This window comes from Caretta caretta, chromosome 13 (assembly GCF_965140235.1).
Source record: "Caretta caretta isolate rCarCar2 chromosome 13, rCarCar1.hap1, whole genome shotgun sequence".
In the NCBI taxonomy this organism is placed as follows: domain Eukaryota; kingdom Metazoa; phylum Chordata; order Testudines; family Cheloniidae; genus Caretta; species Caretta caretta.
This window is the reverse complement of record NC_134218.1, coordinates 20,674,938-20,694,703: the sequence shown is the minus strand read 5'-3', so window position 1 is coordinate 20,694,703 and position 19,766 is coordinate 20,674,938. Positions and strand designations below refer to the sequence as shown.

Below are 19,766 nucleotides of genomic sequence, written 5' to 3'. Positions count from 1 at the left end.
TAGTGAAACTCTATAGCTATGAAAGTCCAGTTCATGTACTGGGCAACACAGTACTCTCAGAACCTTACACTTTAACTTGTGCCAAGTTTATTCCTGTTTAGATTTGTAGGAATCATGTGTACTTCAACATGCTCTGGGCTTGAGTCCCCTCTTGTTTATACTCATGTAACTTCATTAACTTCAGTCGAGTCACTCCTGATTTACCTCAGCATGAGTAAGAAGGAAGTTAGACTCAAATCTGGGCCAGATTCTGTGATAATCTAAATTCATTCAATATAGCTATGCTGCTGTAAATCAGGAGTAACTCTTTACACCAATGGAGTTATAGCCATTTACAGTAGGTGGACCAGATTTGGACCTGACTCTCCTCTCATCCATGCTAGTGTAGATGAGGAGTAATGCCATTCAAGTCAATGAAGTAACACAACTGTATAATTGGTGTAAATGAGAGTGGGGGTCAGGCTCAATGCCTGTTGATATGGACCTGAATGCTGCGAATTTAAACAGGCACAAAAAAACTCAGCACATTAGGGTTGTGGTATTTCTACCAGCTGAGGCTTGGTGTCTATTTACAAATACAGAGAATATAAATGTGTGTCACACTACTGGATGGTTAATTGTATGCAGTATATTTTATCTTTGAAATTACCACTACAATTAAAATCCAAAGAAATCTTTTGTACATTTCCCACAGAAATAAACCAATGCTCTGAAACCAAGAAATAATTCTAAATCTGAACTACCAATGGGCTAATAATACATAACAGTAGGTGCACCACATGTGTGGGTATGTGCAGATGTGTACTGGTGTCTCTGTGTTTAGATCTGCACCTGCTCCCTCTGTGTGTGTGTGTGTGTGTGTGTGTATTCAGTGAGTGTTAGCTCCAAATCCCAGCGTGTGGCACAGTTAGACGCTGCACTCTGTAGCGTTTTGTACGAGACAAGGGGAAACAAACCCCAGCTTCTTTAGGCAGCAGCGGTGAGCGTTTTCAAGGAGCGCCCGATGGGCACCCAGTGCAGTTCCCTCTTCTCTCCAGCCTCTGTCCGTCTTTCAGGTGCCGCCGGACTCCTTGTTGTTTTTGTGGCTACAGACTAACAGGGCTACCCCCTGGTACTTGTCTCCAGCCTCTGACGCTCACTCTCCCGCTCCCAGCCTTTTCGCTGTCACGTCCATGTGGACTCTGGCTTCACCCCCAGCTCTGCGAGCGGGCAGGTGCGCGGCTGGGTCCGGGCAGCTATTTCTAGCCACGCTCTGTCTCCGACGGCGCCCGGCCACGCTGGAAAGCCGCTGATGAGCCCCGGCTCCAGCAGCCCGATGCCCGGGTGGGTGTGACCTGGCCGGCTGGCCCCCCGCCCTGTGCCAGCCCCTCTCTCCGCAGCAGCCCCGCTTGCTGCAGTGTCGAAGGGGGAGGGGTCGGCTCCTTCCCCCGGGCCCCGCGCCCGCGATGCCGGATTAAATGCGGCTGACGCTGCCCCAGCCCCTCTCAGTCCAGCACAGGCCAGCGGCTGGAGCGGGGTCCCCGGGCGCAGCACCCACCTGTACCAGCAGCACGGGGGTGTCCTCCGCCCGCCTTCCGCTCGGCTCCGCAGCCGCCCCTCCGCGCTCTCCAGCCGGCCGAGGTGAGTGAGGGGCTCCGGGGGCAGCAGGGCACCTGCAGGGCAATGCGCAGCGGTGGGCGCAGGGGTGACAGCTCCGCAACCAACCGGCTGGGCGGCGGGTCACCCCGTGGCTTTCGCTCTGTGCCCCAGCGGAGGGGGGGGGGCTCCCCACCCAGTGCCCCCCCCCCCGCCAGCCAGAGGGAAATGATCCTAAAACCCCTGCGGCTCTCCAACCCAGGGCCCCTTGAATGATCCTGAATCCCCTAGGAGCTCCCCACCCCAATGCCCCTTGCCAGCCAGAGGGGAATGATCTTGACTTCCCTAGGGACTCCCTCCCGCAGTGGCCTTTGCCAGCCAGAGGGGATCAATCCTGCTACCGGCTCCCTGTGCCCAAAGTTCCCCACACCTTTGGCCCCTTCCAGTGTGGAACCCTCCTTGCCCCCTAGGAGCTGCCCACTCCAAGTGGCCCTGCCTCCTGCTCCAGCCAGAAGGGAACAACTAGACTGTAAGTTCTTTGGGGCAGCAACTGTCTTTTCGTTCTGTGTTTGTACAGCACCTAGCACAAAGGGGGTCCTGGTCCATGTCTGGGACTCGCAGGTGCTACCACAAGGGTTCTCAATCCAGCATGTTCCCTACTACCCCACTTCCCACCTCCCTGCTTGTCAGGGTACACGAGCTGTCCATGTCTTTGCCCTGTTGGTAGGTGTTGGATGTAATGGACTGGTCTAAGAACCAGGCCGGACACAGAGAGGATGGTGTGATGATGAGTTGTTTGTATGGCACCAGCCGCATAGTGGGCACTTGTACATGGTGTTCATGGTGTCAGGGGAATGGTATGGGGGAGGGAATAGAGGTGTATGTCTTAGGAAGAAAAGTTGCTTTTAGCTCCGTCCTCTCCACTCCCCCACGTGTGCCTGCAAAATGTAGGAGCTGCTGTCTGCCTGATCAGAGACCCTAGCCGTTGCAACCTTTCTGCTCAGTCTGACACCCAGGAAAGCTGGGGAGTTTATAAAGAGTTAGTCCAAGTTAATTCTCAGGGGAGCTGAGCCCCAAAATGATGCTTGGAGGAGCAGAAGCCCTCGGGAGCCAAGACATGGCATGGTACTCAGAGGGAGTGGGAGCTCACAGGGGCTGAGACTTGGCATGCCACTGGGAGGGTGCAGGAGCCCACGGGAGCCAAGCTCAAGCAGAGGCTTATAGGAAGTTGGAGCTCCCAGGAGCAAAGACCTGACATGGTGTTCAGAGGTAGCAGGAGCTCATGGGATCTGAGATCTAACACCATGGTCAAAAGGAGCAGGAGCTCCCAAGGGACAGGTCTGGAGGCATCACCGAGAAGGGGTGAGAGGTGAGTTCCCAGGAACCAAGTCCTGGCCCCAGAGCTCAGGAGCAGAGTCCCAGCATCTCTCCTGCATTAAAAACTGCTTGAGTGAGAAGAAAGAAATGATGCAAAGATCCAAAGAATGAAGTACCCAGTCAGTGGGAATACAGTGTGAAGGAAAACCAGAGAGAAGGAAGGAAGGGTCCAATGGGACATGACCTGCACAGATTTTTCCTGTTTCCCCTGAGACCTGGGCATGCCCAGAATCAACTTTCTCCTCTGCCTCCCCACCCTATGCTCTGCACCCAGATTCAGATCTAAACTGCAGCAGTCCAGGGCCCCCTCTTTCCTTCCTGTGTGGAGTGCTCTGCGCTGGGGATGTGGTGCTGGAAATAACGGAGCATGCTCAAAAATCTGTATGTTGCAATTTAAGAATAATGTGGGGGCCCACTCTGTCTCTGAAAAACTTTTCAGCTCTTTTTATATTCATATTGGAGATTATGCTCCAGTAAGCTGTTCCCAGTTGTATGGGTGACTGATCTTACACTGTACATGTTCACCATCAGCCTGTATTAGGAAGTTTCCTGCAGATACTATCCAGAATCTGATTTGACAATGAGGTATACAAACTGATATACATGCCTTGATGTAGCATACCAAGCATTAGAATGTCTGGATTGTCTAACAAGATATGCACATAATTGTGCTCTTAATTTGTTTGCACTGTTACTGCAGTCATAATGCAAACTGGATAATTGCATAGGCAGATGATAATTATTTATATTTGCATAAGCATGCAATCATGATAATTATGCAGGAAAATTAGGCATTCAGTTGTGTGCACATTTCACACAGGCAATTATGCAGCTAACTCGTTTGGAAAATTAGACTGTTATACCTTTGTAATATCTGTACTAACATGCAATAATCTGAACTAAGCCAAATTAAGCAGATGTGGAAGATGAAGTTATTTGCTTTTTCCCATTGTGCAGGATGGAGCAAGGGCAGCATTTGTGATGGTGCAGAGAATCATTGGGGATTCATCAGGAGGCTAGCGTGCAAAGGAACACTGTAAATAAAGCGACATGGGGGAAGAGCTCCTGGGACTAAGACAGGTTTACTTGGGCCACAGCTGCCAGGAAATGTATCAGTTTAATATTGAGAATGTAGGGCCTATTTGCACTAAGGAAGCCAGTGGGACTTCTGCCTCATTTGAGCCCCAGCTGCACGTGGGCTAAAGTTGTTACACTAAAATTCCCTGCAAAAGCTTCTCCTCACCTTACAGAGGAGCCTTTGATATATTTTGTAATAATAAGAAGAATTAATAATAGGCACTGAACATGTAGTTCAGAACTACCGTTACAAATTGAGTTTCAGAAACAGGTCCGAGTGGTTTATTCTGGGATGCCATTAGATTTGCCTTTGACTTGTGCAAAAACCCAGAGCAAAATCCTGCTCGCAGATCTACGTGGTAACTCTCAACTCTGATATTCTTCTCTCAGAGCATGGCTCAGTGAAGTGAATGGATCTTCTGCATCTGGAAGGCATGCAGAAGATCTTGGTATTCTTGGTAAAATGACACTTTGTGTCTAAGCAGCCAGGCCCTTACTGCATTCAGCTGGAAATGTTATTCAAACACTTTCATAAATTCCATGAAAAGGAAGAATTAAAAAACATTTAATCAGATTAGACAGGCTGGATCTTGGGAGTTGCCTTTAAAGATGCTTTTGGAGCTAACTAGGCTGCACTTGCAGGCAGTTTGTGGTCCTAGATGGGGCTAGTGCTGTGATTGCTCCTATCGCGCTATTTCCCTGGAGGTTTGCAGCAGGGGTTGAAGGTTTTCAAGGGAAGTCTTTGCTTAAATCCTTTAAAAGTTTCCAATAGGGGCCCCTTTGTTAGATTTGTGAACAATGAGTCTCCCTTGTTAAAACCTGGAAAAAAATCATAAAATGAAATTTACAAATGTTTGAATGAACAGGGCTGAAACATATGAAGGACGAGGTGCAATGTAGTGCGTGTGTGAGTGAATGACGGCCAGATGCTAGTCTGCGTAATTAAGAGGGAAAAAATGTTTACGAAAATAATTCGGTTGTGTTTTTAGGGAAACTTGTTGGACATCTGCTGTTTCCAGAGAAACTGACTAACCCCTTTATATCAAAAGTCAAACACAAGCATCACCTGGGAATGGTACAGGGCTGAGCTGCCCATTTGACTTGTTGACAGTAATAATTAACTAATGTAATAACTTTATCTCCACCTCTGGCCCATATGGTAGCAGCTGGAACATCTGGGTTCAATCCACTTAATGTGAACTTGCCCAGATTTTAATCATAGCTGGTATAAGGATTTCATTCAGACGTCAGTTACTGAAACCCAGCGTTCACACTTCTTTGTTACCTGCTGCTGGGGCTGGAAGAATTGGCCCTCTGTAGATATTTGCAACACAAACATAGCTTTCAGTGTTATGTAACATTTTTAGCGGTTAGAAGCGTTCTTTTCCCTTTCCAGTCTTGGCAAGATAAGGTTCTAAATATAGCCCGGTTAAAACAGGGAATGGTATAGAAATGTGCATAGAATACACTACACAGGCTACATGGGTTTTTTTGTTTGTTTTTTTTGCGGGGGGGGGCAGGATAAAATTGTAGAGCATCTTGTTTCAGTTTTAACTTTAATAAGTTCACAATAAAATGACAAAATATTGTATTCCATCTCTAAATGCAGTATTGTAGGAGCAGGCAAAAATCATGCTTCTGTTCTTGGGTTTCTATTTCCCTGGGGTCTGGTGAGCCTCTTCTGTCAAGCAGAGGTGTGTGTGATGGGAGAAAATTGCTAAAATGCCCCTATAAGTAGATACATATATGGACCACTCTTTCCACAAGAAATTCAAGCACCTTATAATCTTGAATCCTTTTATCCTCATAATACCTCTCGCAAGATGGAGAAGTGCGATTACTCCAATATACAGATGGTAAACTGAGGCACAGAGATGCTAAGTGACTTGGCCAAGCTCACATGGGAAGTCTGTGGCAGAGCAGGGAATTGAATGCTGCTCTTCCTAGACTCAGGCTACTACTGGGCTGTCACTGGACTACCACAGGACTCTTTCCCCTCTTCAGTGGTGGGATTTTGGTGTGCTTGATGTGCTGTCTAAATCCATTAGTGGAGTACATTGGTCTTTCTTCACCACCCCGAATAAATGTGTAGAATCTATCTATCATATTGTAAGGCACCTCATATCTTAATATCTAAACTCCTTTCTCTTCTTTTGACTTCAGTGACCTATCTTTCAAGGGTATATTCTCTTAAACACTGTACATGATCAGTCTAAAATATCCAAGTCTGTATGTACTTCAGATTCACTATTTAAAAGCATGAGGCCATTTTTCATGTTTTTGCATTTAGAAATAAGGACTTGGAGGAGAAGACTAATTTGCACCTTCAGGAGACTGAAGGCAGGGTGAGGTGTAAGTGCTTGACTGGTGACACAGGAGCTACAGTTCATGGAAGAGTTGCTGTTCCTAACTAAGGATTTTATTTTAAAGTGGGACGTGGTGGAGCTGCAAGATTGTCCCATTGGGTTGCAGAGAAGCTGGTATCACGGGTGGGAGATAACTGGATCTTTCAGACCCAAACTTTACATACTTCCCTAGATGTTCATGTGAACTGTTTTGTTCAGGTCTGCAGGGTCTCACACCTGGGCATGTGAGGAACCTTGGTCATTTTCCAATGAGCTCCTTAGCAGAAGTCAAGATGCCATTCTGTATGGCAGAAGCATTTCACATAGATTTGCAGGTCCTGATATTTGGAAAGTCTTGGGCTCAAGAGAACCCTTTTCCCAATTGTAAACTAAGAGGAGAGGTTCAAGTTTACCATGGGTTTGCACAAACCAGATAGAGGACTTGTGGTTATATTGGAATAATTATATGAGTTTTCCTGGAGAACCCAGTTTGGTGTCAAAACTCTCTGGAGAACATGAGGAGCAGACTCAGAATATTCCTGGATCTCCAGATGCAGCAGAAAACTTTGCATGCAGCTCTGAGGAGAACTTCGTGAACACAAGCCGAGTTAGCACAAATTACAGCTGGTTCACACATGCAGATCAGACTCAAACCAGGGCTGATTTCAAATGCATCTGAGGTTCAAGTCAAATGCTTCTCAGCAGGGATCTAAATCCTGCTTTGTGGAATTGTAGAGACATCTGCTGAATGTTTCCATTATGTACCTCTGTGGCACATCTACTCTTCAGCTGGGAGTATGCTTCACAGCTTGAGTAGACAAACATGTTCTAGTTAGATGGAGCAGTAATGCAGGCTACAGGAGCCTAGTTTCTAAAGTGCACTAAGCTGTTGCACATAAATTGGTCCATATAGGTCCTGCTGGTGTGCACTCAAGGTTCCCGAGCTCGTTGTTTGAAACAGCACTACATTAAAGTGCTCTGAGTCTAAGGAGCGCTGCAAAGAGATTATTCATTACGTTATATACTACCATACTGAGCTATATACATTATTCATTACAGCAGAGGTGGGCAAACTACGGCCCGCGGGCCCGTCCTGCCCGGCCCTTGAGCTTCCCGGCAGGGGAGGCTAGTCCCCGGCCCCTCCCCTGCTGTCCCCCTGCCCCGCAGCCTGAGCGCGCCCTGCCGCCAGCGTGGGAGGGGGCTGCACGGCGGGGGCAGGGGAGAGCGGGAAGGGAGGCTCATCTGCAGCCACAGGGGAGCAGGCGGGCGGGTGGCGGGAGCACGGCAAACGCGGGCGGAGGACTCAGGAGGAGCAGCGGGCGGCCGCGCAGCCGGCCGGAGAGAAGCGGCGCTTTGAAGGGGAAACTGCCGCTTCTCTCCGGCAGCGCAGCTGCCCCTGCTTCCTCTGAGTCCTCTGCCCATATTCGCAGGGCCGCATTCTGAAAGGGGCTTTAGAGGGGGGCCTGTTGGGGGGCGGGGGTGTGGGTAGGGGGCGGGGCAGTCAGGGAGCAGGGGGCATTGGATAGGGGGTGGGGTCCCCGGGGACGGTTAGGGGCAGGGGGTCCCAGGATGGAGTGGTTAGGGGACAAGGAGTAGGGGGGGTTGGAAGGGTCGGGAGTTCTGAGGGGGGCAGTGAGGGGCAGATAGGGTTAGGGTTTGGGGGGGCACAGACTTCCCTACCTGGCCCTCCATACAGTTTTGGAACCCCGATGTGGCCCTCAGGCCAAAAAGTTTGCCCACCCCTGCATTACAGTATATACAAAGAGAAAGCCTTGAAACTCCCGATTTTTGGATATCTACATAAAGTGCAAAAATTGCTAAAAATAAACCCGAAAAATGAAATTAATAACCCTGCAAAACAGAAGCAGATTATATGAATGTTAATGTGCTATATTACATTTAACATTATATTTAGTATTATATTTCACTATATTGACATCGTCAGAATGAAGTTATTTAACATGATTGAAATGAAACATTTTGATGTTTCCAGATGGATATGTCTCAGAATTTCAGTTCTGTGCTAAGTTCAGAATTTTGTCATTTTGTTCCTAATTTGGAATGAAAACAGCTTTTGAAATGTTGGAATTTCCTGCAGGACAGAAATTCCCTTTTCCAGCCAGCTCTAGTGTTCAGTTTCTTCCTTGTCATCCTCCATGTCTGAAAGTACCAGGGGATAAAGCTGCGGATATTGCACTGCAGGGCAGGCACTTTTGTATGTACAAACAGGAAACGTCCAACCCTTTGGGTGCTGCTCATCCTCTTTACATTCCACTATAATGTCAGGAAGTACCTGGAATGTCTGGCAACAGGGCAGGTGCAGTCTCTATAGATATACCTGAAATGCCTGGCAGCACTTCTTACTATAAAAAGTCCTTTGCAGAGACTTGCCTGGTTTGGGATGGGGTGTCCAGCCAGAGGATATGGAAGAATAATCACGGACCTAGTGAGAACCATTTGCCGATCTCATCTTTGCTCCTCTCTGTTGTGCTGTGAGCGTCTGAGAGCAGACACCTGCTGTCACTACTATTCTGGCTTTCTCTTTCTGTTGGTTTACATAACATCTCCAGCTGTGTGAACTAAGCACAGCTGGTGGGGAAGGCAACATTAAACCCCCGCCTCTTTTACCATGCTACTGGAAAGGGGTCCTGCAAAGCTGTGTGTCACTGTTACACATAAGATGCGTGTGTGTGACAATTTGGGTCTTGGAGGATAAAAATGACTCCCAAAACATTAGAAAGAACTGGGATTTGCTTCCCCACTAGTGAAAAGGACTGGAATTTAATGCAACATAGAAAAGTGTCACCCCTCCATTAAACCAGGACTGGTCCATTATTATTGTATTGTGGTAGCATCTAGGGACCCCAGTCACAGACTAGGGTCCCATTACGCTAGGTGCTGTACAAACACAGAACAACAAGAAGTCACTGCCCCGAGGAGTCTACAATTCCAGCGCCTTTGTGGGAAGTTAGCATTACCAAAGGCACAGTACAATAGTGCTGTGCTAATCCTGCCTAGCAGCTCTATGCAATGCGTAACTGATCTCTCGTCATGAGAATGTTCACCCCTCAGCCAGCTGCTTAAATTGCCTCTCCCCTGCCTCCTCCCAGGATCCTCAGGAACAGAGGAGCTGCCCCTTTTCAGTTTCGCACATGGCACGTATTTGTATGTAGGGTTATTAGGCCAAAGCGGGAAGGAAATAGCTGAATAATAATGTGTGTTTCAGGAGGCAGAGCCCTAATTTCCACTAAGAAAGGGGTTAACCCCTTGCTCACACTCATGCAGGGGCTCAGGGGAAGTGATGAAGCAGGGCTGGGGAGAAATGGCTCCATCAGACTTGGGGGCTTGAAGGGAAGAGGCAGGGAACTCTATTAGAACAGCTTCTTGCAAAGCAGAAGGAGAAACTGCTTGAGAAAGGCCAGGTGTCTGCACCCAGGAAATATAGGGTTTTCCACGGGGGAAGGGTGTTGTGTGACTGTTTTGGTTTTCCCTTTCCTTTGTGCAATGAGCAAACCTGAAAGCCACTGAAGAACGAAGATGCGTGTGACTTGTTTTGGTTGGTACCTACACCAGCTTCCATGCTCAGTGTGCTGTTAGTATTGCTAAGTGTGGGCATAATGTAGCCAACCAGGGAGGAGTTTGGATACAAAGCCCACCTTGGCATAGGGTGACCAGACAGCAAATGTGAAAAATCAGGACAGGGGGTGGAGGGTAATAGGAGCCTGTCTAAGAAAAAGACCCCAAACTTGGGACTGTCCCTATAAAATGTGGACATCTGGTCACCCTACCCTGGCATGAGTCAAAAATCAGCTGAGTAGTCTGCCTGCCCCGGCTCTGCAGCCTGACTGATCTAAATACTGATCAGCTAGAGGTTGCTCTGTGGGAACCAGGAGACCTGGCTTTCAGGCTTTGCCACGGACCTGCTCTGTGACCTTGGCAAATCACCTCTGTGGCATAGTTTCCCTCTCTGTGTAATGGGGAGAATGGTACCGAGCCACCCTGCTTTCAGATCTGTGGATACAATGCTTTGTAAAAGACCCCGGTATTATTATTTCTACTAGAGCTGGGCGCAGACAGGCAGTTTTCTCGCACGGAGGATTTAGATAGGCCACAAGTTGGTTTTGTTCTGATTAGGAACGAAAACCAAATATTTCAAAATTCTTCACGAAGGGAATGGAATCCTGGCTCTGGGGCAGTCCACTTGGTGGTTTGCTACAGACTCTAGGAGGCCCTCCCCACCCCTGTGACAGTCCAAAGAGCTGGCTGCCCCAGAGCTGCGGACCCTAGACGCTTGGGCTCTCCAGCAAAACCTGCCTAGCAGCCAGGCCTCCATCAGAACCCTGCCTGGGTTCCATCAGAACGTCGGCAAAATCAGACGGTGTCTGCGGCACATTTCAGTTTCTCCAAATGGGCAAATTCTGACAAAACGCTGTTTAGTTGGAATTTTTCCAACCAGCTGTAATTATTATTCTTGTCCTGTGTCCACACCAGGTACTACTGGAGCAGCTCATGAAACTTTCTGGCAATTGTCCTTCCTTGTCCTCCACCAACTCTCCAAAAAGTCTCTTTCTCATGGATACTTTAAGAGTGACTGGCACCCAACCAAAGACCCTGGGGGATATGCCCCACTCTCCTCTGGCCCTTGATCTCAGTCTGGCCATCTTTGCTATTGCCATTTTAGCAGGCGGAACACGCCGTTCTGAGTCTGAGACTTGTTTGCTCCTGAGGTGTTGAGTAAAGCAGCAGAAATCCCAGAAATGCAGACAAGCTGTGTGAGTCACAGGAACACCATCGCAAGTCCAAGTGAAATGGCTGTGATTCCTGGGGTCTAATCCAGAATCCATTTCTCTGCCTAAGACACAGGGGTCAGAGATTTTTCTGTCTGCAAAAATGCTTCAGCCCCCTGCGACTTCCATCCCCTCTCTCATCCACCCACTCACTCTCTCATAGAGTCCAATAGGCAAAACCCTCCCAGCCTATGATAGCAACTGGAATACAGAGCTGATCTGCATCCCCAGGGCTTTCAGATCCCTGACCTATGATTATGGGTCAGAAGTGGAATATTCCAAACATTTATATTAACCTGTAGCTAGGAAACAAATCGCCAAGGAGGCCACACTGAAATCTGAAGCTGCTGTTTTCCCTGAGAGTCAGGATTTGGCAGATAATCCAGACAGACAGACAGAGGCAACCTGAGCAGAGAGCAATGCAGGAGAGTTGGCACTGTGCTCGGATGTGCCCGCGTGTGTGGAAGCAGCGACACACACATGGTGTTGAGCTGACATACCTGTTTGCCCCGGGGGATCCATCGTGAAGTGGGGGAGGCCTCCTAGCCTGTGATCGCTCTGTGAGTTGAGAGGAGTCTGTAGCCACCATCTACCCTTCTGTTGCGTACTGTCCCTGTGCTGCCCTCTTTTGCTCACGTATCAACAACCAGGTGAGGCATCCTTCTGCCCAGTGCAAAGCAGCTGATTATTTATGTCCTTGTTCCACTCTGAAAGTCAAAGAACTTCTATCTTGGCATCCTTCTTGTTTTGGAAACCTTTTTGTCTCCTTAGCCTGAGCCGAGGTCCCTATCGCCCAGTGGTGCTGGAACAGCTCCCAGCAGCCTTTACCTTGAGCAATCACACCCTGATGGTATCTCTTTTGCTTTATAGCTGAGTTGTTATCTCCAAGGTCTCCTGGTTATTTCCTAATTTTTCAGTCCTGCCCCGTATTTGCTCTTCCTTTCAGCACCTGTTTTCCAGCTGTGTGCTTCCCACACGTCTCCCGTCTCTGCCAGACAAAGAGGAGCGGCGGCAGAGGGAGACAGGGCAAAGCAGAGAAGGGGGAGAGCGTCAAACAGGCATAGCCCAGTGGGCAAATCCCAGCTCTCCCATGGGAGGGAGGAATGAAGAAATGACCGGGGTCACCCCGTGGGCTGTCATGGGGACATGGCATGTCAACAGCTAGGACAGATGCACCGTCTCTGAACAGGCACTGCTATCCTAATCACAGCATCGGGCATTATAGCCTGTGCTGGACGGCCAGTATGCTGTCATGCCTGATGTCATGACTGGGATGTGGCATGCATTATTATTACACAGACCTACCCCAGGCAGACATTAACCTCTTCCAGCCCAATGGAACTTTAAGAATTATCAAAGAATTAAGAGGATATAAAATAATCCCCAACTGTTGTTTCTTGTTAGTTTCTCTCCCTTACAGTTCATTCTACTGTCTGTGCTGGCTTTGAAGATACCCGGATACAGACAAATCCAGGCTCCAGGCCAGCCTGCCACTGGAGTAAGGCTTGGTCTCTAGAAACCTACATGGCACAGCTGCCTAGAAATATTTTGTGGTTAGCAACTGCTTTTTCCCAGAAAAATATAGTTTGGAAAAAAAATCTGTTAAAAAAGGGGTGAAACAAAACAGATTTTGTTGGGGAGCAAGTGTTTCCTGCAAACTATTTCACTTGCAGATATTTAGCTGTGTCAGAGCAAATGCCACTAAACTGGGTCAGACTGTGTCAAAGCAGGCGGGTGACTAGTGTGATATGATCATTTAATACCTTCATACTGCACATTTCAGGAATATGCTTTCCAAGCTGCAAGAAAACTTGCATTGTTCAGAAAGATTCATCACGTCATAGATTTTAAGGGCAGGAAGAATCATTATGAACTTCTAATCTCATGTCTTGCATAACACAAGACAGAGAACCTCACCAAGTAATTCCTCCATCAAGCCCATAACTACTGATTGATCTATAGCGTCTCTTTTAGATAGGTATCTAATCTTGATTTAGAGACTTCAAGTGGTGGAGAATCCACTACATCCCTAGGTACATTGTTCGAGTTGTTAAGTATGCTCACTGCTGAAAACTTGTGCCTTGTTTCTAGTCTGAATTTGTCGAGCTTCAGCTTCCAGCCATTGGATCTCATTGTGCCCTTTTCGATAGATTAAAGAGCCTGCTACTATCAGAACTTTCTTCCCTGTGTAGGTGCTTACAGACCGTGATCAAGTCAACTCGACTGTTTCTTGGTTAAACTAAACAGATTGAGACTCTTAAGTGTCTCTCTACACAGTATATTTTCCAGATCTCAAATCATTCTTGTAGTTCTTTTCTGACTTTGTCCTTTCCAGTTTTTCAACACTCTGAAGTGTAGACACCAGAGTTGGAGACAGTATTAAGGATACAGCTTTAAATCTGCTAATTGGGCCTGCTTCCTTAAAAGAGATTGATTCAGGGCTTGTATGTTACCAGTTGGTGGTTAAATGAACACTCAAGTGGTTAGTTATGACTGCAACCTTAGAGCGCTAAATAAATATTTACCGATAATTATACTTAAAATGACTTTCTAAAAAAGCAATTTTTTCAGTATCTCGACTCAGTAAATATTGCTGCCTCTCTCACAGGGAGATAGCTTGTTAACAATATTTTCCAGCCTCGGGCCATAAATCTAGCTTGGCCCTCAACAATTTGAAGAGACTGATTTCCAAGGTGTAGGAGAATAGGAACTGCCCTACAGAATGAAACCAATGGTCCACCTATTCTGATACCCTGTCTCCAACAGAGGCCAGAGCCAAATGATTTAGAGGAAGGTATAAAACAGTAAAAAGGTGTCCTCATAAACAAGAATTATGACGTAACATAAGTAGGAAGAATCTTCATAGCTGCAGGAAGTTTGTGGTTGGTTTTTGTCCTGGAGGTGTGGACTGGTCTAGGAACCATGAGGGCTCTAAAGGGAAAGACAGCTCTCTCAGTCCTACTCTTCACTGGCTGACTCTAAGAATATTTGCATGGCCAGTTATTGCAACTGGAATTATGATCCAGGTAAATCTCTGCAGAAATTAGGCATGCAAATACACACTTATTTTGCATACTTGAAAGTATTCCGGCATTCCTGAATATCTAGGCCCTAAATATTTTTGTAGTGATTTTGTTTTCTTGGTAGTTAGATGAAGAAAATAGAGTCTCACCCTTACCGTAATGAAGTTTTCTTTTAATCATAAAGCAGGGAGATCATCTCCCAGATAACAGCTTCATCGCCCGACTTACAGATTGACCGAGACCAACAACACCTTTGGCATGGTCCATGTCTTTGGAAGCCTGTCATTTCTGAAGTGCCCTAGTTCAATACCATGTTGTAGTTCGACATTCTGTGACTCCAGATGACACCAGTCTTGGAGTGTGGTCCTCTAGTGCCATGGCTGTAGCTCCAGGCAATGCCATATTTGCCTCCGCTGGCAACAAATTACAGGTCTAAATGATCTTTAAAACTTATTCTGACTGACCTTCCTCTCTCTAAAGCAATTGCATAATAGGGGTTTATCCCAATTCTGAGCAAAAGACAGAGAGACTCCTGGTTCAGCTTCAGGGACTGATGTGACTTACACAATCAATTTGTTTGTATTCCAAAGAGGTGGTTCCTTAAAACTTCTATTTTATCTCCTTAAAGTGATATTTCCTGAGACGTGCCTGTTATTTCCTTTCCCTGGCTCCGAATTGGATAACACGCAAACAAACCACGCCAGACCTGGCACCGTCCAGACCCTTTGCTGTGGTACCTTTCTCCCTCCCATTGCTTTGCTCTGGCTGCATTCCTTGCTTTGAGTTGTGCTTCAATTTGCATTTTAATGGCCATTTGCAGCACTCCTGTGGACATGTCTGGGATATGAGCTGCTCTCCCATATTGGCCTGTTTGTTTGGGAATGTGGGGTGTCCTCGCTTCCTCTTGGATGGAATGTCCTGCCCGCAGAGACCTCAGCACAAAGAGCTCCATTGTGCATTTAAAGATTCAGGGCTAGAGCAGAGTTTGAGTTTCACTGTGCAAATCCATAAAGGGCGAGTGGGAGAATCAAGTTATTCTGAGGGTATCTAGATAATTGCTCCCTATTTAGCTTTCACCCAGCATAAAGCTCTATTGTTTGGCCATTAGTATTATTCATTTATTTTACTCACACTGCACCATGATTGGTGCCTAGTCATTGATTGGTGCATTAATAAAAGCAAACAAATAAATAAAAAGAAAGGGAGTACTTGTGGCACCTTAGAGACTAACCAATTTATTTGAGCATGAGCTTTCGTGAGCTACAGCTCATGCTCAAATAAATTGGTTAGTCTCTAAGGTGCCACAAGTACTCCTTTTCTTTTTGCGAATACAGACTAACACGGCTGTTACTCTGAAACAAATAAATAAGTATCCCCAAAAGGAGACAGGCAAATGCAGTGAAGAACTCATAACTGGGAAGGGGAGAAGTGGGGGTGGATGTGACATCCTGAGGTTATGAAAAAACAAACCAAATGTCTTTCCCCATAAGAGCCCAAACACGCAGCTGCATCAGACAAATAAAATAAATATTGGAGGGTGCAACCAAGGAATTATCTCAGGAAGAAACAGCTGCAAAACACTAGAAGTTCAATAAGGTAACATCTCCCTGCAGACAGGTCTGCTGGATTCTGTGGGGAAGGATTGCAGGCACAAACTGGTGGCCATTGCTCTTCAAGGCAGGGAGTGTGATTTACTCTATGTTTCTACAGCACCTAGCACATGGGGCCCTGTCCTGGCTGGGCTGACATTTCATTCATGAGTGCTCAGTACACAGCCAGTATCCCTGAGTCCTGTCTGATGATCTATGGCAAGAGAAGGTGACTAGATAACTGCGGTCTCATTTTCCCTGCTACAGACATCCTGCTCCTCTGTTGGCTAAAGAGGGCTGTGGTGCAGCCAGTTATGAGAATGTTCGGCAATAAATCAGATCTGCCCAGTTTGTACAATAAGGCTTGTCTGAGAGCCAGCTCAGCCCACTGTTTGCAAATCAAACCGAGCTCTTTCTGTTCGGTGCGTCATCACCAACTGTAATGAAATTTAACTGCAATGATGTTGCTAAACCACAAAAGGGAAAACTCACCATTAGGGTGCTGGTTTGCCACTACTGGTGCTCTAGGCTGAGGTTTTCAAAGCTGACCAAGGGATTTGGACACCCAGTTCCCATTAAAATGAACTGGAATTGGGTGTCTGAATCACCTAGTCTTTGGAAATCTCATCCTTAAGTTTTGTCGTTGGTCTTTGGCTGGCTCTCCCTTCCCCATCTCTGTCACTGGCTTGAATTCCCACCTTCTCCCATAATTACCATTCAGAGATCTTTATGAAATGCTGATGCATCCATTTAGACTCCCCTGGGTTGGTATTTTGGATCATTCACCCTGGACCGGGACAGTGACTATTGCTGACTTTCTGGTTCCTAGGATATGTTCATATTGGCCTTATAAACATCCCAGAGTAGCATTGTAATTTCCTGTCTTCTCCTTGCAGTGAACCTTCTAACCTCCAGAGGCTGCGTGTTCTTAGAGCTGAATGATGAAGCTGCTACTTGCTGTTCCTCTCCTGCTGCTCATCTTAACGACCTTAGAAGCCAGACCAAAGCCTGCAGGTGAGCAGCTGGCCAAAGATGTGCAAATTATAAGCAAGCAGGCAAAGCCCTGGCTGATGTGCAAGGGTGTAAGCCAGAGTAATAGATAACCCCTACAGTTAGCTAGAGTCTATGGTTACCATAAATCGTTAGCTCTTGCTTCCAAATGTAGCTGATTAAACTGTCAGGTAGGGAATCCCCAATGGTGAGGGAATCCCTGGGAGGCATAAAGCCAGGGTAGCCTGCCCTGTGACACCTCCCTCTCCTCACAGCCACAGGCACTGGGAGCTGAGGGCAGGAAAGGGTGTGTCTGGACCCTGCTGTGCTCCTGCAAAGCCCAGCTGGCGGAAGGCCTCTGGAGGCTGTACCTGCCAGGCGTAGTTTCGAGCAGCCCGGGTGCAGGGGAGGGTTGAGCTTAAAGTGTGTGAGCGGCAGAATGGGGCTCGGAGGAGCTGGGGTGGAATTCAGCTGCCAGGACCAAGAAGGCCACTTCCACATAGTCAGAATCGCCATCACCAAAGCGGCTGAGCAGCCCTGCCTGCCTGAGGCTCTCCTGGCGCAGCTGCCTGCAAGATCTGTCAGGTGTGTTGTCAGAGCTGATTTGCTGCGGCGCATTAACAGGGCTTGAATCAGCCAAACATTCCCCCATTGGTGTTTGCCCAGGGCTAATCAAAAAATCAGAGACAGTTAATCCTCACTACTTTACAGGGGAAAGCAGCAGGCCCAGAGGACTCAGCTGGGGGGAGCTGAAATTTGAAGGGGGGGGGGGCGCGTGAGTTCTGTGCGACCTACAGGGACCCTAGTAGCTGCAGGTTGGTCTCCCTGTTTCTGGCTGTCTCTAGAATAGGCAGGGCTTGGGTGTTAGGAGAGGGCCTGTGAGCATCTTCTGTGTGTGTGAGTCGCCTCGTCGGTGCCAGTCCATCTGGGCTGCCCAAGCCTGCGCCCTTGTGTCGGCTCTGCCGAGCCTGTCTCATTTACATTCCTCTGCTAGCCCAAATCACAGGCCTCAGGCTGTTGGCTGCAAATGCTGGGAGGAGAGTTTGGGGCCTTGGATGGAGGGACGGAAACTTCCCTGCGAGCTCAGCCAGGAAAGCTTAGAGCTTCCTTCAGAAATGAGGGTCTGTCCCGGAGGGCTGCACTGGGGAGACCCCCAGCCATCAGGAGAGAGTGAAACACTGAGCAGAAGGATTTCAGGTGTCTCTGCCAACCATGAGCCAATATTGTGGCCCCCGCCCACCTGCCATGAGCAGTGGGTGTTGTTATTAACACCTGAATGTCCATCCTGTTCAGGATGCAGCAAGAGAGCCACTGCTGGGAATCCGTCATTCCCTGAGCTCATTCAGGGCCCCCCATGGCATTGGGGCAGTCGAGGACGCTGTGTCATCCCTGGGGTGGGGGTGGGGGGCTCAGTGAGCCAAAGGCAAGTTTTAACCTTCCTAGGGCCACAGATAATGGGACAGACGGCATGTCTTGCCCTCTTTTTAATCCCAGTCTGGCACATCCATCTCCAGCCTCTGCCGAGGTTCCCTCTCACCCAGCTCTGTGGTAATGGAGCTCAGAGGAGTTCCAGACTCGGTCTGTATTTTGATCCAGTTCTTCTGTGACTCCTGCTGTCTCCATGGAACCGTTACCCCCTCCCAGAGATAAGAGGAGCTGCACCAGGCCTCATCTTTCATCCCCTCCCCTTGTCACACCTGCTGAGGCTCTCGCTATGCAGCCTGGCCCAGTTGCGGTGACTGTAAAGTTGCCTGAAGGAGAAGGAAAAAATCGTGTTCCCTCCACCTCTGTCTCCCACTCACTTCCCCAAACACAGAAAGGCAGGGAGATCCAACCAGCTCTTTGCTTTCTCCTCCTCCAGCGGTGAAATGTAAGACCGGACCCCTGGACATTGTGTTTGTGATCGACAGCTCACGCAGCGTGCGCCCCTTCGAGTTCGAGACCATGCGGCGGTTCCTGATCGACATCATCCAGAATCTGGAGGTGGGGCCCAATGCCACACGGGTGGGGCTGATCCAGTACTCCAGCCAGGTGCAGAACATCTTCTCCCTCAAGACCTTCTTCAAGCGGGCTGACATGGAGAAGGCCATCAACAGCATTGTACCACTGGCCCAGGGCACCATGACAGGGCTAGCCATCCAGTATGCCATGAACTTGGCCTTCACCATCCAGGAAGGAGCGCGCCCGCTGCACAAGAAGATCCCCCGTGTGGCCGTCATCGTGACAGACGGGCGGCCCCAGGACCGCGTGACGGAGGTGGCAGCCCAGGCACGGGATGCTGGCATTGAGATCTACGCCGTGGGCGTCCAGCGGGCAGACATGAACTCTTTGCGGGCCATGGCCTCCCACCCACTGGAGGAGCATGTCTTCCTGGTGGAGTCTTTCGATCTCATCCAGCAGTTTGGCAAACAGTTCCAGGACAAGCTGTGTGGTGAGTGAAGGGGGCAGAACCCGAGGCACAGCCTGCTGTGGGACCAGACAGGCCCTGGGTTTAACCACCCAGATGTGGAGGGACGGATGAAACATGAGCTGGGTGGTAGTGGGGAGTGGCAGCTGCTCCTGCCTTTCGCCTCTGGAGCCTTGCTGAGATCATGGGTGCAGTGAGCCTGGGGTGTCTCCCCCACTCACAAAACCATGGCACAATTCAGAGCAGCTCTTATTCTGTGCTCAGGAGAAACCCAGTTCTGGAGGAGCAGAGAGAACTCTAAGGGTAGGGTTAAAGAACTGAGAGTTGGTGCCCAGGACTGGGGTAGCTGGAGGCACTGCAGTGTCAGGACTAAGGTGCATTGGCCATGCAGTTGAGGGGAACACGACAGGAAGAGCAGGCACTGATGCCAGGTCAGCATTGGCGGATCTGTGTGCAGGAAGCTCACAGAGCATCTGTCTGCACGACACCTGTTCGTACAAAGGCTTGAGTGAAGACCTGTGTCTTTCAGGTGTGAATATATGCACAGACCTGGACTCTGGCTGCTAGCACACCTGTGTCAGCATCCCGGACTCCTT

The 19,766-nt window shown here is 48.5% G+C and overlaps 2 protein-coding genes across 3 annotated transcripts in view; one reads left to right on the top strand and one right to left on the bottom strand.

Moving 5' to 3' along the window:
* Window positions 1–12,148, bottom strand: part of RBPJL (recombination signal binding protein for immunoglobulin kappa J region like) — a 39,625-nt gene extending 27,477 nt beyond the window's left edge. The window contains exons 1-2 of one of the 2 annotated variants that reach the window (XM_075118797.1): window positions 11,662–12,148; window positions 1,538–1,652 (exon numbers count right to left, since the gene is read on the bottom strand). In XM_075118797.1, the coding sequence (XP_074974898.1) occupies window positions 1,538–1,652; window positions 11,662–11,683 (137 nt within the window). In that variant the 5' untranslated portion in view covers window positions 11,684–12,148. The remainder of the gene's footprint in view (window positions 1–1,537; window positions 1,653–11,661) is intronic. The other variant, XM_075118795.1, reaches the window with a different exon arrangement.
* Window positions 1,277–19,766, top strand: part of MATN4 (matrilin 4) — a 28,820-nt gene continuing 10,330 nt past the window's right edge. Inside the window, exons 1-3 of the mRNA XM_048820418.2 lie at window positions 1,277–1,620; window positions 16,670–16,787; window positions 18,625–19,194. Of these exons, the coding sequence (XP_048676375.1) occupies window positions 16,712–16,787; window positions 18,625–19,194 (646 nt within the window). The 5' untranslated portion in view covers window positions 1,277–1,620; window positions 16,670–16,711. The remainder of the gene's footprint in view (window positions 1,621–16,669; window positions 16,788–18,624; window positions 19,195–19,766) is intronic.